Below are 16,796 nucleotides of genomic sequence, written 5' to 3'. Positions count from 1 at the left end.
ATTCATAAATAACATTTAATGAACATCTAAGTATATACAAGAGCTCCGTATCTGCCTTTTACAAGGTTTCTGTAAGACTCAATGAGAAATTTGTGTGACCCCACTTTAAAAAAAAGTAAACTGCTATATAGAGAGGAATGCTATTTTTATTACATACCTGAATGAGTCACAAATGCATTCAACTGCTCCCAAATATAGCAAGTTAGAGTTATCTGGGTCTATTTTCTTAAAGTTGTAAGAGTAGCTACCACTTAGTGCGATTGGTATGCTTCATAACATTTCATTTAATCCCTACAATAACCTTAGGAGGTAGGATTCTCTGCCTCCTAGAAGATGAGGAGACATGAGGTCAAGTGATCTGATGAAGGTCCTGTATTTAGACAGAACTGGGCTTTGGATCCAGACCTATTCGTGAACTCATTCTATTCGATAATGCACATTCATTTTTATAGATGATGTTGTGCTTCAACTGTATTAGCGTCAAGGCACATTTACATTATGAAAAATCAAGCAGTTTCAAGACTACCCAGCAGAATCACTTCTTTTCTTGATCACGGAGTTGTCTGTGTGAACAGCAGCTGTGGCGCTGGGCTATGCCGTGGCTCACCCTGCGGCAGGCTGGGCCGCTCGCCTGCACTTCATAGCCTAACGTGATTTTTGCCTTGGGTTTTTCTGTCTTTCCCCTTGTCCTGTCACTTCTCTCTGATGTTCTTGTGCCTGTGATGTGTTGGGGACTAACACACCAAACAACTAGAGCAGCAGTTCTCAAAGTCGTGTCCACAACCCACCTTGCGAGCTAGTTTAAATGCCGATGCTTGGGTCCCCTTCATTCCCAGATGTTCTGATTCAGCAGCTTTGGGGAAGTGAGGCCCAAGAACTGCTGCCCTAGGAGTAAAGAACACATGGTTTGTGACTGTAAGAAATGTATTCTCTAAGTAGCGCCTGTATTTGTCACCTTTCCAACGTTCATCTCAGGCCTGGCTAGCTGGGATTCCTGGAGATACACCCATGGCTACGTAATTGCAGTGACTGAACTTCATTTTTCTTCACTTACTGTAAAAAATGCTAGGCTTATTAAATAAAAGTCACGGAAGAGCCTAAAAGTACCACAAAAATGCACCCTCACCCCTAAAGCCTTGCTTCAGTCTGTCGAAGCTCTAGGTTCCTTTTCCCTTAAAGGGCGTGGGTGTGAGTCCTGGTGCCTGGCCCAGTACCTGGCTCCTGACAAACCCCTAGCCCGTGTGAGTCAGAGTTCTGCCCTCATCTGTGAAGTGGGGAGAGAGCTGCCTACTTCTCAGGGGTGTGGGAGCTTCTGAGAGATGTATATGCAAAGTTCCTGGTAAGCAGCCGACGTGCAGTCGAACTTTAACAATGAACTTTCCATAGGACTTCTAGCTGTAACTAGCACGCAGGAGTCTGGTGGCTCTGTGAGGGGCCAGGCTTCACGCGTGCTCAGCCCAGTGCACTAGAGGTGAGCGCAGGCGCGTCTTCCCGGGCAGTCTGTCTGCGAGAGATACAGTTTGCACCTGTGGGCCCTGTTCCCACTCTGGCTGCAGAAAACACCATACGGGGGATAAAAGAAATCAGGACTCTGCTCTTTCATCTATTAGAGACAAACCCTAATAATGAAGTGCTATTACCTCAGCAGAAGAAACAGGCATACTAACATGAAAAAACACATTTTATTGCACTTAAGTTATAAGAAAATAAAATTTCTAAGTGAATCAAACCATAGACACAATCCCTTTAAAGGTTGTTTTCCTCCATCATGTCAGGTTGTTACATAACTAAAATTAACTCACTTGAATCTGATTGTTTTAAATCAGACTATAAATAAAACAAACAAAAAATAAACAGGAGGAGGAAAAAAAAAATCACTAGGATACAGTGTTAAACCACTTTCACAGTTCAGCTTGAGTTGTGGCTCCTGGAAAATGAGGCAAACCATTTGACTTTTCCATTCATTTCGCTTGTTTGCACGTGACGCCTTTACTACAAAAACTGGATGGTTTCTGCTTTGTCAGTTACTCAGAGCAATAAAACTGTAACAGTTGTTTTCCCAAATACTGTAAAACACTAAGACTGACCAGCAACTTTATCTTAATTTTGTGTTTTATATATTTTTAAAATATTTTGTCAGTTTTACTATGCACGTTCATCCATTCACCACAGCCCTCAAAAAGAAAAGTTTCTCCACAGAACAGGCAGCAACAGCTCTGTTCCAAGGAATGTGTTTTAATTTTTGCCCAGATAAAAGAAAATAAGCTTTGCACACACTCTCAATTCTTTACTTGCAGGCAAACTTCACTCTTTATTTTCTGAAACTCTCCCATTCTCAGCCTCTTAGAGGCACAGATGGTTCAAGTTTCAGTGGCAAAAAGTCTTTTTTTTTTTTCCGTAACCAAACTAGAGCAAATTTGGAATTCAGTCTGGGACTAAAACGTCACAGCAGAAAAAAAATAAAAAAAAATAATTTGCTTTTTTTTCTTTCTTTCATTTAGCAGCATAAATAAGTTTGGCCACTGGGAGTACAGTACAGGGGTGGGACACGATCCCATATTTGAAGACCTACTTCTAGCACCAGCATCAAGAATTAAATCCATCTCGGGACTCACAGAACCCAGGACAACTTGCCACCTTTGAGCAACTAGGCATTAAAGAGTGTATGTGGAAGCGACAGGAATAGATTAACAGAGGCTAATACTGTGATTGATTGACATTGGCAATGGTTTGGCAAAAAAAAAAAAAAAAAAGCTTTTCATGATAACTGTACAAAAACAATTCACAGTAATTTTTTTCCTTTTTAGCTTTTCCACTCCAGAAAAATAACTTTTTTGTTTCAGATGCTCTCTGGTGAGACAGTCCACTGGTACTGTGTGGGTGTTATTGCAGCTTCTTTCTAGGTCTCAGTGGTAAAAGAACAGGCCAGCAGAATCTGTGACGACGTCTCAGCAGTAACGCTGCCCAGCGACCACTGGAGAAGAAAACAAAGAAATAATTGCACCTGGTTTGATTTCGAAAGTCTCGGGTTGCAAAGCTGCCCTCAGTCCAAAGTGAAGCCCCTTCCGGGAAGAGCCGGCAGGCGTCTCTCTTGTCAGTTGCGGCTGGTCGTCGCTTCCTCTTCTCCTCCTGCGTCTGTAGGTCTTTTCGCTCTGTTGCCCCAAGCCAACATCCTGCACCACTGAGAACAAGGGATACTTTTTCTTTTTCTTTTTTCTTTTTTTTTCTTTTGCAGGGGGAAGGGCAGGGAGTCTGTCGCCTAGGTGTGGGGACAATGCCCCCTCTCCTGCTCTTCACTTCATGTCCACATCAAAATCCAGCACCAGCAGCTTGGTTTCCTCCGTCCCGTTGCGACTCCCGACAGCACACACCAGCTTTGTGTTCGAGGCTCTGATCCGCCACACAACTCCCCCGCTCCCCCCACTCTCCAATGTGACTAGGTTGCGAATAAATTCACCCGTTTTCAAGTCCCAGAGTTTTACAGTTCCATCATCTGAGCTGGTAATTACAAAGTTCTTGTTGAACTGTAAACAGGTCACAGCACTCTGATGCTTGTTGGGACCTAGGCAAAACCAAAGGAATTTCATTACTGGTTAGAAATCATGGTTTCAGGTCAGTTAGATTGTAATTTGTGGAATCTACACTGGAACACACAATAAATGAAATATTTTAAACACTGCACATTTAGAAACTGCGTTCTAAGTATTTTAGAATCCGCAGGGACGTAGGAAAATCCGGTAGCTATTTGTAACTGAAGTGTCGGTCTTTGAGGGCTCTGTCTTTCAGGAAGCGAGGTTCACTGCCAGGCGCACGTCGTGTGTTCTGGTCGTGTTGGAGAAGCCCGTACTCTGCTTGTGGGCCATCTACTACACTACCCTACCACTCTGAACTGACCAACCAAGGGCAAAGGCTGAATGGACCCTATTCCAAAACTCTGAGAAAGAGACAAAAGCTGTCAACGAGAAAAACGCTGCAGCACCACCTACCAAACGGCCTCACTGGGAGCTGACACTTTCTAAGGGCCCTGACCAAGGAAAAGCAGACAGTCGCGACAGAAGAGGCTAGCAGCGGCCTGCCGCGTTTAGCGCTAGTGGCTTCAGACGTCTCCTCCTCTAGTTGAGCGGGCACCGTGATTCCCCCCCATCCTACTTAAGCAGATGGTTAAGGGTCTAAGTCAAGGCCAAAGCAATTTCCTATCAGATTAGAGAGGCTTCTCCCCCTACCCCCACCCCTAGTAAGGCAGCTCTTTAATTTAAAATTGGACTACAAATTCAAAATAAATGATCACTCAACAAATAGTCAACAAACGAGCATGCTGCTTCTGTGTATCACACCTAAGATCTCTCTTCACATTGTTCTTTCAGGTTAGGTAGAGTTAACCATACATGTAGGAAGTGATGAAACACTTTTATATTAAAAACACAATTTAAAACACTTTCTTAGGGCAGCCTAGTTCTGTCAGTTCAGAGTGGAAATGCTCATAAACTTATCTAAAATCAGTTTTCATTTTGTATGGGGTTAATCATTCTGTGACACAAAGGTTCCACATTTCTCTTTTGACCAACTATCTCATTTCTAAGGAATGCAACTGAAGGTGGGCAGCCAGTATTTACCTTGCAATGTTTGTAAACACTGTCCTGTTTTGATATCCCAGATTTTAACTGTAGAATCTGCATTCCCAGAGACAAGAATGTTGTCTTTGAGTTCCATTCCACTTGTTAACGACTGGTGTCCTGTTAGCGTGTGAATGCAGTTCCCTGTCTCCACATCCCAAACACGGATTGATGTATCAAGGGATCCACTCACCACATGGATGCCATCAAACTACAACAGACACAGTTTATTAGACTAGAAGTGTAGATATTCTTGATATTATCTATTGACCTTAATCCTAAAAAGGGAGGGGAGCAAAGCATGAGAAACAGATAATGCCAGGAACAAAATGAGGTACCAGGGTAAGCTGCATGCAACCGAGCGACTCCCCAGTGCATGTTCTCAGAAGCTTCTATCAGAAACGCGGATTTTTCATGACCAGTGGCCTCAAACTAGATGCAGAAACAATATTTAAAGAAGTACAATGAACATATTATTGTCAGACCATCTGGCCACACTTACGAGCTACATATTATGAATGATTCGATATGGAGTACCATTGGAGTTTTACTTCCCAACAGGAAGGTGAAACTACTGATGTGGTTTATGATACAAGGTGTGCTTATCAACATCTATGGCACGGAAAGAGCTAGAGATAACTCTCATGATACTTCAAAGTAAGTTCCATTAAACTGTATGTAAAATAAAAACTTCACTTACAGGAACCTAATGCTAGGTAGGAACTGTGCCAACAGATAATTAATCTAGAATTAGAAGTGGTGGCATTTTGATAACCAAAGCAAACCATCTATGGTACTCTTCTCCAGCTTCCCAGCTAGACCAGAAGTCAACAAACACTACCAATTCCCAGATCGATTTACAGTTCCTACCTATTTTCTCAATCTAAGGGGTTTATTTATATGAGGCTATTATATTCATTAAGGTTCTGAACACATCATGAAACATACAGACAACTGCAGCCAATTCCCTCTCCTCCAAATTAATAACCTTTTCTAAGTTAACAGACATCTTTATTTTATGTCAATATTTCATGACATAGACATAATCCCATGAAGAAACAAATACTCCAAGGACAGAACTGTGAGCCCTAGGACCATGTACTAATTTGCTGATCGCTAGTGGGCAGTAATTGGTAAACAAGCTATGTAAGTATTAATAATAGCAAATACAGCTGACCCTTGCACAACATGGGTTTGAACTGGGAGAGTCCACTACACTTAAAAATTTCTTTCGCTCAATACCTACTATGTGACTACACAGTCCCAGGTTGGCTGAACTCTTGGATGTGGAACTGCAGACACTGAGGGCCAACTGTAAAGTTATGCAAGGATTTTTGACTGGAGTGGTGGTGGAGGGTAGTGCCTCTGACTCCTACACTGTTCAAGAGTCAACTGTATTTTTTAATGGAAAATGCTGTCTTTCAGGAAACAAAACAAGACCTATTTTTTAAACCTGCTAATAATCTAGTTATTTATGTCAAAATATGGCAATCTATTCTAGGATATCAGGTTCAAACAAAAACAAACCAAAAATGTTTAAGACAAATTTCCTTCTTTATGACCACAACCCAGCAGCCCTGTGGCAGCAGAGCAGCTTTGTGCCCAAAGCTCCACTTCCACTTTGAATGGGGACAGAATCACAATTACATGGTCCATCAACTTCCAGCTTTCAAGGCAAAGGGGCAGCTTCTGGCCAAATTAATCCTGTGCTAAGGAGTTTATTAAAATCCAGGTTATTTTCCTATGAGACTATCTCCCCATTAACTAACAGGAAAATTTAGAGCCTCAAAATCTCAGGTTCCAAGACCAATATTTGTATTTTACAGGAAGATGAATCACAAAAAATGGAAACAAATCATTTAAATAATTTCAACATGTATGCTTTCCTCGTGCCAATTTTAAAGTAAATGTAAACAGCAGAATAATTCATCTGTTTTGGACGGTACTGGATCAGCAGTCTGACAGTGATTATGGACTAAGACAGTATCACGACTGGTTACAAGAGCGCCACAGGAGCGAGCGCGCGCAGCCTCTTACCTGCAGTGAGTAGACCCTGTTGGTGTGGCCCTGCAGCGTATGCAGACAGGTCTCTGTCTCTGGGTCCCACACCTTCACCATGAAGTCATACGCTCCGCTCACAACCCTCCTGCCATCATACTGAACGCAGCGGACTGCTGCTACATGACCCATCAGCACATGTAAACACTGGCCTGTCTCAATGTCCCAAACCCTAAGCGTGGCATCTCGAGAACCGCTAACAACTCTGTGGGTGTAACAGGAAAAAATGTATGAGAGCTTAAAGTCATGGGAAAACAATACATAAAAAGTCAGTGGTCATTAAAACTTTTCTTTTTCTTAAGCAGAAACCACCTGTTTTCAAAATAAATACATGCTATGTCAAACCTCGATATATAAACACATGAAAGTTGAGTTACTTTGCTTGGGACGGGAAGTTGGAAAGCCTTGGATTCTGCCTGTTTGGTTCCCCCACCTATGAGGGACCCAGGAGCACCTTGGCATCCCGCGGTTTGAAAAATACTGTATTATAGCTAGATACAATGAAGATGAAGCAGAGGAAGATAAAGTTCAATTTTTTCCTTATTCTTTCTGCCATTTCCCCAAATTTTAATATGAACACACATTACCTTTATGACTAGGGAGAAAATTCAATAGAAGTGTCTCAACAAAACAAGCCAGAATTTGGAATTTAAACTGGTAAAGATATGTGCTTTATATCATGTACTCTGGTTAAAATCACCAGTTTTAAATAGGTCCTCAAACAAAGGTTGCTTGCGCTTATATTTTAAAATATTCAATAGGCTACGAGGGCATTAAGATATAGAGATTTTTAGAAGATACACACGTAGAAGCAACAGAAATCCCTTAAAATTTTGACCCAAGATTATTAAAGTGATACTCTTCTGTAAACAAGAGTGATACAAATACTGTAATCACCTTTGGATTACAAAGGAGAGCTGAAAACTCAGGTGTCTTTAATGTTATTCCTAAGAGATAAAGAAAGACCACTTTCCATGTTTGGAAGAGTAGAAAATGGAAGCATTGAGACATTTAAGTCAGAACATACTGAAAACTGAATTGCAAGGTCTCTTGATACTAACTCCCCCAATTTTAACAGTAGAGCACACTGTTCAAAGTAGATTCAAGTCACAAGTGAAAAAGGTACTTTTCTTCATGGATTACAAATCTTGAGTGAAATATGTCTAATGAAATGGTTCTTAATAAAGAATGCCATGGACAGAATGAACAGTAAAAACTGGAGTGGATTCACTGTAAGGACCCTTCAGAGAGACTTTTTCTGACAAAATAGGTAAGAAATCACACCTGTTTAACAGGAGTACCATGAAGACACGCCAATGGAAAACAAAAAGGACTTTTAATAGGAGGGCTCTGTAGCAGGAAATAAAAGCAACAGCAAAGATACTGAGAAGAAAAAGGCTAGCATTGGCTGAAACTATTCTGAAAACTGGATTTCTTTCTTAACTCAGGGTGCAACAGAAGGCTCCCAAAGGCTCGTGGTCCTACCATAATCAGAGGAGGTTCTCTGCCAGCTGTGTGCAAGGTGACCAAATACGAAAGCTCAGTCACCAGTTCAGGTGACAGGTAATGACAATGAGTTAAAACCTCACTCAGCTTTTGCCTGGACACAGGGGAGACAATGGAGAGGGGGAAGGGTGCTGGGTGGGTAACTAGAGAGACTCAGAGGCTTGAAGCCTGAATAACTGAATTTGTCCTCCCAACAAAAATATATCCTCCTACCTCAAATATTTTTTTTTAACATGATGAGTCATCAAAGATTTAGGACAACGAAGTCTAAGGTATCCGTCAAGATCACAGAACAAGGCGTTTCAAAGTGGAAGCCAACCCCACCATTAAATGAGGAAGGAGACTTAATGCCAACTGCCCGATTTTAAGGCAATACCCCACTGCTTTCCTAGCAGACAAACATCTGAAGCTGAATAATTAAAGTCTAATTTACAAGCACATTAGCACTCACCCTCCACTAGACACAGTAAGTATTGTACAACCGGACTCTGCACAACAGGCCCCAAGTTCACAAGTAACAGAGGAAGAATTCCCAAGCTCTACAAGACTTCCCCTACCTTTTTTCATGGAGGTGCATACAACGCACAGTGGAAGTATGACCATACAAGGTGTGTATACATTCTCCCGTCTCTGCATTCCACACTTTGAGAGTCCGATCTGTGGATCCACTAATGATGATATTGTCTCTCATCTGTGATGACCATACTCCACCTGTGTGTCCCACTAATGTCCTCAGACACTGCAAAAACACTTAAGATGATTACTTTGAGGTAGAAAGAAAAACAATGTAAATACCATTTTAGTAGCTCATTAAAATCTGGACTAAAGTTATTTACTCAATTGGAATGTCAGCATATCAGAAAATAATTTTCACACCAATATAACATGATCCCATCACTATTTTGTTTGCTTTATTTACTTGGCAGCATTGCATTTTATACACACACACACAATTTAGGAGCACGGATGTAGAAAGTAAACCTTTCTGACTAAAGTATGACAGCTCTGGCCTGGCCTCTGATAGTAATACTAAAATTGCAACTTGGTTTCTTCCATGGGAATGGATTCAGTGAAAGAATGCCAACAGGGTTGGGTGTGGCTACATAGCACATTTCATCTGAATCTGCCCCAAGGCAATAGTTAGGAGCCAGGCAAGGCACTTCTAGACAGGTAAAGACAGACATTAAAACTCTGAAATAAATCCAAGACTAATGCTACACTATGGAAATATGGAACTGTTTTAAAAAATTGTAACATCTGACTTGGAATATTTAGAAGATTTCTGCCCAAGAATCAACATTTTAAAACACAGATTTTCCCCCTGCCAACACTTTCTTCTATTATTTTTTAGGTGGTCAATTACTTAATTCACAAAAATATTTTCCAATGGACAGATAAAAATAAGTATTCAGAAGAGAATCCTTAAAGAGTTACATTGTATGCAGTGAGCCTGGACTGCTTTGTTTTCTTCAAACTCTTATTTAACTAAACAGCCCGCTTTAACTTCTAACTTATAGGGTTTGAGATAAATCAAAATTAACATGATTTATTTAACGTTTAAACTATAGTTAGGTTATCAACAAAGTTTCAAAGGAAAAATACCCCTCAATCATCTTTTAGAAAAAGATTAAAAAGGAGAGAGAGATAACTTAGATGGTTAATAAAAGTGGGGAAAATTAGGTAAAAAAAAAAAACCCACACCACCACATCTGTAAAATCTTAACCTACAGTTGCAAACAGAGACCAACTATTTAAATGAAGAAGAAACTAATGACATCCCTACCTTGAGAAACATCATTTTCATGCCAAAGAAAAAGCTAAATTAGAAGCTCTGATACTTGCTATCAAACTAAGCTGGAGTCAAAAACAAATCTTTGTTTTCATCTCACTGGTTGGTCCTTGCGAAGAATATGTACCAAACAGTGATGTTATGAAGTGCAGAAAGAAGGAAACTTACTTTGCCTGTGACTGCTGACCAAACTTTTAAAGTGTTGTCATCAGAACCACTAACGATTCGGTTGCCACAGAACTGTAGGCACGTGATCACATGGTCATCATGTCCCTTCAGCACCTACAACACAGATGTGCATATCAGAGACACGCTAAGCACCGGCGGAAGGAAAGTGGGGCCATGAGCAGCAACAGGAACGCAGTCTACTTCTAGAACAAAAATTTACACACAATGCGAAGTCTCCCTCCTGGCAGATGAATCAAGGACCAAACATTTTATTTCCATATTCTACTACCCATCCATGAGACATCAACTACTAAAATCGGTCAAAACCTCATCAAGATGGTGTGAAGGCAAATGTCTTCTATACCATCTATTTCATCTTCTCAAACAAGAAGAATATGCACTTCAGCTGTGCAATTTTGACACACAAAAACAAAAGCACCTACTAAGTGCAGAAAGACAATACTCACCAACCTTTTCAACTTAAAAAGTCTGTCATAACGTGTATGTATTAATACAAAATGTCTCCCCAAATTGCTTTTATTCCAGTTAAAAAATACAGCCAAGAATTTCAAGCATTTTTGCCATGCTTTATATACTTGAAATGTTATAAGGCAGAAAATCAGAATTGGGCTTAAATTCATAAAATTAAAACACACAAAAATTACCAAACAAGCCCCTCAAACATGGGCATTCCTCAAAAAATCATGCTTGGTCAGAGAGGGAACAAATTCTTAGGTATAAGTATGACACAAAATTCAACAGGATATTCAGAAATTTTCATTTACATGCAATAGATAGAACAGGTAAATCAACTCGTATCTTTTATTCAAGTACAATTAGTCATCAATTTATTCAAGTACAAAGTACAATTAGTTGTCAGACTAGAGAAAAATTAGTAAACAGGAACACTGTCAGTTACATTTTCTGTTATTTTAAAAATATATTGTTTTCCTTCTACAGAAGACGGGCTGTCAAATTATACGGCCTGCCAGTAGTGAAAGAGTACACTGTGTACTAATAGCACTCATTAATGGTTTCTGTTACAGAGTGCACTGCGTTCAGTTACCTTAGGAGACTTGAGTTCTCCTCGCCTCCAGTTCGTATCAATTCTGTGCTGTCTGATGTATGCACTTTTCCAAGGACTATGTATGAAACCTGGTTTTATTACTTTTCTTCTCTTGATGTGCAACGGTTCATCAATACCTAAAATTTGGAACATTTAAAGAGTATAATTGCCTTTACCAATAATACAAATTACACATTTTATAATGTATCTCATTTTCTCCTATGCTCAAAACCACTGAAATGCAGAACCCGAACACTGTTATGACAAAACAATCATGTAAATTTTGCATTCTGTATGGCATGTTGTATGTTAACTATTTAATTTCTCTCTTAGAATTAATTCTACAGCATGTTGGTGAGGATGTGCATAAATTGGAACCCTTGGGCAATGCTTGTGGGAATGTAAAATGATGTAGCTGCTATGAAAAACAGTATAGCGATTCCTCAAAATAAACATAAAATTACGACATGACCCAGCAATTCCACCCTGGATATAGCACCCAAAAGAACTGGAAGTAGGGACTTGAACAGTTATTTGTCTACCCACATTCACACCATCATTCTTTATAACAGCCAAGAGGTGGAAGCAACCCAGTGTCCACTGATGGCTAAATGGAGGAAAAAAGTGGTATATACATACAATGGAATGTTTAGCCTTAAAAAAGGGGGAAATTCTGACACGTCTGGATAAATCTTTAAGACATTATGCTAAGTGAAATAAGACAGTCACAAAAAGACAACTATTGTATGATTATATTTACATGAGGTCCCTAGGGCAGTCAAATTTATAGAGACAGAAAACAAAATAACGGTGGTTTCCAGGGCTGTGGGGAGGAGGAATAAGGAGCTTCTGTTAAATGGGCATGGAGCTGCAGCTGGGAAGATGATGAAGTTCTGGAGATGGATGGTTGTGATGGCTGCAGGGCCAAGTGCAATGTCAGTGGACTGAATGCCGCTGCAACACACACTTAAAAATGGTGAAAGTGATAAATTCTATTTTATGTATAAATTATCACACGTTTTAAAAAGGTCATTAAAACAATGATTGTATGAGAGCAAGTATAGCAAGCATAATTAATCCTACTTTATGATGACTTAAGAAGGAAGGGTTTCCTGGTCAGTCCAAGCCACAGACAGGGCAGAGGCAGGATGAGAAACCAAGGATTCTGGATCTTCACCTCCCAGCTTTGCTAACCATCAGTGCTGCCCACTCCACTATGGTCTCCATGAAGTGGAAGAGCCCGACAGTGCATCTGTCTTACCGTCTACGACTCTTTCTTAAAAAGTTTGCTTGTCGAAGGCAGATAATATTTTAGCATAGTTTTCAAAAATAATATTTTTCTAGATGCCTGCTGGAAAAAACATGCTCTTTCTGGAATTAATATGGATGATAGCTCCATGGTGGGAAGATTATGGGAGTGATCTAGCACATAAGAGGTGTTTAATAAATATTTGTGGAAGAAATGAATAGACTACAATTTGAGTATTTAATTGCTAATTTAATTTGGGGGTTATGTTTATATTGTCTTCATCTTGATTTTCTCACTGTTTACTAATTCTACTGGAGACCGGGAAGCAAATCAGATATATTCACTGTTAGTTACGGTGCTCATTAAAGGGGTTAGTGCCAAGATTTGGCTCATCTGAACATGCAGAATAACCTGTGGATTTTATATATGTAGGTGAATGCAAATGAAGATGCAGTCTTGATTCCTTGATAGGCAGCCAAAGTTCTTTTTTAAATTGATTCACCACTTTATTCTACAAGCACATAAAACTTACTGTTTTTTAGTTGTGTTTTGTTTTCAGAATCACTCTGCTTTTTCGAACCATAAACATTTTCTCTCTGTGATTTTGAACCTTACCCTCTTCTTTGCATTTTTCTCTCCAGAGAAGGTTGTCTTCAGCCAAAATTCTCCAGTAGCGGCAAGTCTGAGCCGCCTGCAGCAGGTCTTTGGGTTCCAGGAATGAAAGCACATAAAGTGCCAGCTATGAAAAGAAAAAGCATAGCATACCACGCACCTCTTTTTAATTAGAAAACATTCTCCATAGGATAAAGTGCTTATAGATAAATGTAACATAATTTTACATTCTAGTTACTAGTACTATGGAAAGGCAGTACTTTCTAATATTCAATTTTAACAAATACACACCAGATTTTAAAATGTCCTCTTGATTTTTATGAACTTGACCCTAGTTAACTCCTCACCCCTTCAAGGAATACTTACTAAACTCCTCTGCCTTTTCTCCTGCCTTTGCTCTGTGAGCCCCGACTCAAGGATTTTATCAAATCTATTTATATATATTTTTACTTTATTAGTTCTTTAAATGTTAACTTTTTCTGTCCTTACTAAAATACAATTTCACTTAAAATGAGATTCCTATATACTCTGTGTGGCATGATTTCAGAATCCTTTGAAAAGACATAATTCATAGTTCTTTATCATATCAAAGTGTTTACATCAGAATGATGAACTTTTCAAACACTCACACCCTTTACTTGTAAATGACAAAGGCTTATAAAAGTGATTGGGTTCTAATTCCTTTATATTGCTTATGGGGACTTTCTTGATGGGCCAAATAGGGTTGTGTATTTGAGTTAGGTCTTTGACATATCATGGATTTATAAATTTTGTTTACAATACTTGCAAATCACCAATTTATTTCCAGTGTGTAAAGTCAAGTCGAATAAATAAAAGAGGAGGAAAGGGAGAATGACAGCTTCTGACTATGCTCATTCAATTAGCCTCACAAATCACATAAAAATTGAAATTACGATGTTAGGATAGAATGAACTAAACAGAGCAAAAAAGCTGGCTTTTCATGTAAACTAACTTTAGAGTAAGACAAATTATCATTTAAAGGGCCTAGGCTCATATTGGGAGTAAAAACATATTCTGAATAATTTTTTTATGTTAAAGAGGAATTACATAAAATAAATTATGCTTTCCCAATGACTTTTTATACAGAGTTCATCATTAATCACATATTTATTGAATATATTCTTTATAGAAAGTATTTCAACCAGTCAGTATTCAATTTAATACTTCTATTGACAAATGACAGTGAAAAAATTTTTGTGGAATAATTATTTTTGGTCTATCAGAAAAGACCATTCAGTATTATACATGGAAATTCATTTAAAATAAAAAAGCATAACTATATTCAAAAATCTATATATGTGTATGTGTTCACATATATATATACACACACACATATACAAATACACACAGATAATTTGATAATATATTTTTAATGGATATCCATAAACCACTTAATTTTGAAATTATCAATCAATCAAAGCCTAGGCAAGTTTCTTAGTGTCAGTCTAATATCATACTATTAGTCTTTTATGTGAAATTGACATTTAACATAGAAATTATCAGGTACAAAGTTATATTTGTGGAAAAGAAATGATACTTAATGCTCAAGATATTTAGTCAAATGAAAGTCTATACTTTAGTAATCCAATTGAAGCTGAAAACAGGCAATTTACAGAAACATTCAATGGATCTTAAATGCTAAGAAACAAATCCAGAGTAGCTCAGATTTCAAAGGTTTATCTGCAAATTAACAGACAAAATTTCCTTTATTAAGATATCATCTAGTCCAGTGTCTGAATGCACTAAAAAGAAATGTAAAAGAAACACTCAAGTGGTAAAGAAAGTTGAAGTACTAACTCCATAGGTAACTGGCACCCATTCCTTTTAAAACAGCAAAGGCCCTAACTCAACGATGAACTTCAACTTATTAAATGCTTGTCTATTCCACCAAAACATCCTGATGTTATAGAAAATACACACAGCCAAATAGAAAAATATTAATAAGAAAATCAGAATCAGGAAAAACATAAATCAGAGAAGGTTTAAACTGCAGAAGAAGAATACAAAATATATTGGCAACAATATTCTACATGGTTTTTCAATTAGGCTGCCAAGCAAAACAAAACAGTAATTAGTTATACCAGTTCCTCAAAGAACACAAGGTTTGGGGTTCCTTACAGGAACAGACAGTGGGCACTGTCCCAAACTACTTCTCTACAACACTGAAGAGCAGGGGCTACAGGCTTCTGGGAGTCACATCAAATGGTCTAGCGAATGCAATTTTCTATTCATTTGTATTAAAGGTGAACTCTAGACCAGTAATTCTTCCTAAGGACTACTTCCACACAAGAGAAGCTCTTAAACTGAAGATTTATTTCAGATAATTTTATTTTCCTCGCCCAAACTTGTCATTTCAATTACAGTTGCTAATTTTTGTTTTTTGCTATAACTTATATAAAAGACCACCATGTTATATTTTAAAAGTGGATAATACTTTCTCAGAATTGCTATATTTCAGTGAATTAAACTAATGAAAAAAAAAAAGGAACAAACAGAATGTTGGCCAATTCTATGTTAAGAATTTAGGTTTTGTTGTAGATAATCAACTGTTACCATTATGCTCTTTTTGGCATTTCCTTACAAACTAAGGATAATGGTCTTTATCACAAGTCTCCCATGTGAGACTAGCGAGATATTTTGTCAAGGTTTTTGAGAGTAGTAAGTAAGTGTTGGTAAAGGACTTTGAGATCTGTTGAAAGGAATTATAAAAAATTATTATAAGTTCACTTCCTGACATTATTATCATTAAATAATAATAGTACTTAGTCTCCAATAAGATGTTAGTTTCTTTGATGACTTTAGATCTATACCATTATTTCTTTACATATAAAATAAAGCATTTTTTAAAATAGAAAGTGTTTTTTTTAGCAGTTAAAATTTTACTCAACATTCGGTGATAACCCTAATGGAAAATAATATGAAAAATAATGTGTATGTATGTTTAACTGAGTCAGTTTTCTGTATAACAGTAATCACCACAACAATGTAATTCAACCACACTTCAACAAGAAATAAGTTAAAGAGGGCGGGGGGAGACAAGTGTCATGCTAAGCCAGGCTCACTCATTCTCGTGTCTAGCAACACTTCTTTGCCCTCAGGCAATCTTAAAAGGAACACAATCCAAGAAAATCTTTATTGCCATGGTTATCAAGAAATTATACTTTTTAGATTCATAGCAATCTTTATAAATCACATTTTTTGTGTGTGTTACGAAACTACTATGGAAATCCAAATAAAGCAAAAAGCTCACAATCTTTAGAGAGAAGAGGACAAACTAGACTCAGACAGAAGTCTATATTAACAAAAATACTACCTTCTAAAATACGGAGGATTATCAAGGAAAACTATGAAAAACATATCAAAGGTGAATAAACTCACTTTTGGTCAAATACATATAAACAGTTTCCTATTATTAGCACCCTTCTGGAAGTAAAGAGAGCATATGTCACTTTCATAAGCCAAATCTATCCAAAGGGTTCAGTTTTAGAATGAGCCAGCAAGAATACAAATTTTTTTCTGGAACAATGTCATTTAAAAAAATCACTCCAAAGTAGCAACATTTCAGGAAAATGATGGGTTTTTTTCCACTTTGATTTTTCCTGGAGTTATACATAATTTCATCCATTAACTATGATGAAACCAATTTTATAAATATCCAATGTGAAATTATCATCACGACTATCTTTAATACCCTTAGGATATGTAGAGTGGTTA

At 38.0% G+C, this 16,796-nt stretch overlaps 1 protein-coding gene across 2 annotated transcripts in view; it reads right to left on the bottom strand.

Moving 5' to 3' along the window:
* Positions 1–1,725: 1,725 nt before the first annotated feature.
* The window catches only part of FBXW7 (F-box and WD repeat domain containing 7), a 219,574-nt gene continuing 204,503 nt past the window's right edge, over positions 1,726–16,796 (bottom strand). For both annotated transcript variants that reach the window (XM_052654428.1, XM_052654429.1), the window contains 7 exons: positions 13,065–13,188; positions 11,201–11,337; positions 10,135–10,248; positions 8,735–8,916; positions 6,651–6,876; positions 4,614–4,824; positions 1,726–3,562 (listed from right to left, as the gene is read on the bottom strand). In XM_052654428.1, the coding sequence (XP_052510388.1) occupies positions 3,294–3,562; positions 4,614–4,824; positions 6,651–6,876; positions 8,735–8,916; positions 10,135–10,248; positions 11,201–11,337; positions 13,065–13,188 (1,263 nt within the window). In that variant the 3' untranslated portion in view covers positions 1,726–3,293. The remainder of the gene's footprint in view (positions 3,563–4,613; positions 4,825–6,650; positions 6,877–8,734; positions 8,917–10,134; positions 10,249–11,200; positions 11,338–13,064; positions 13,189–16,796) is intronic.

The sequence above is a fragment of the Budorcas taxicolor genome, chromosome 17 (assembly GCF_023091745.1).
Source record: "Budorcas taxicolor isolate Tak-1 chromosome 17, Takin1.1, whole genome shotgun sequence".
Classification (NCBI taxonomy): domain Eukaryota; kingdom Metazoa; phylum Chordata; class Mammalia; order Artiodactyla; family Bovidae; genus Budorcas; species Budorcas taxicolor.
Note: the sequence above shows the minus strand (reverse complement) of the source record. Positions and strands in the feature narration are given on the sequence as shown.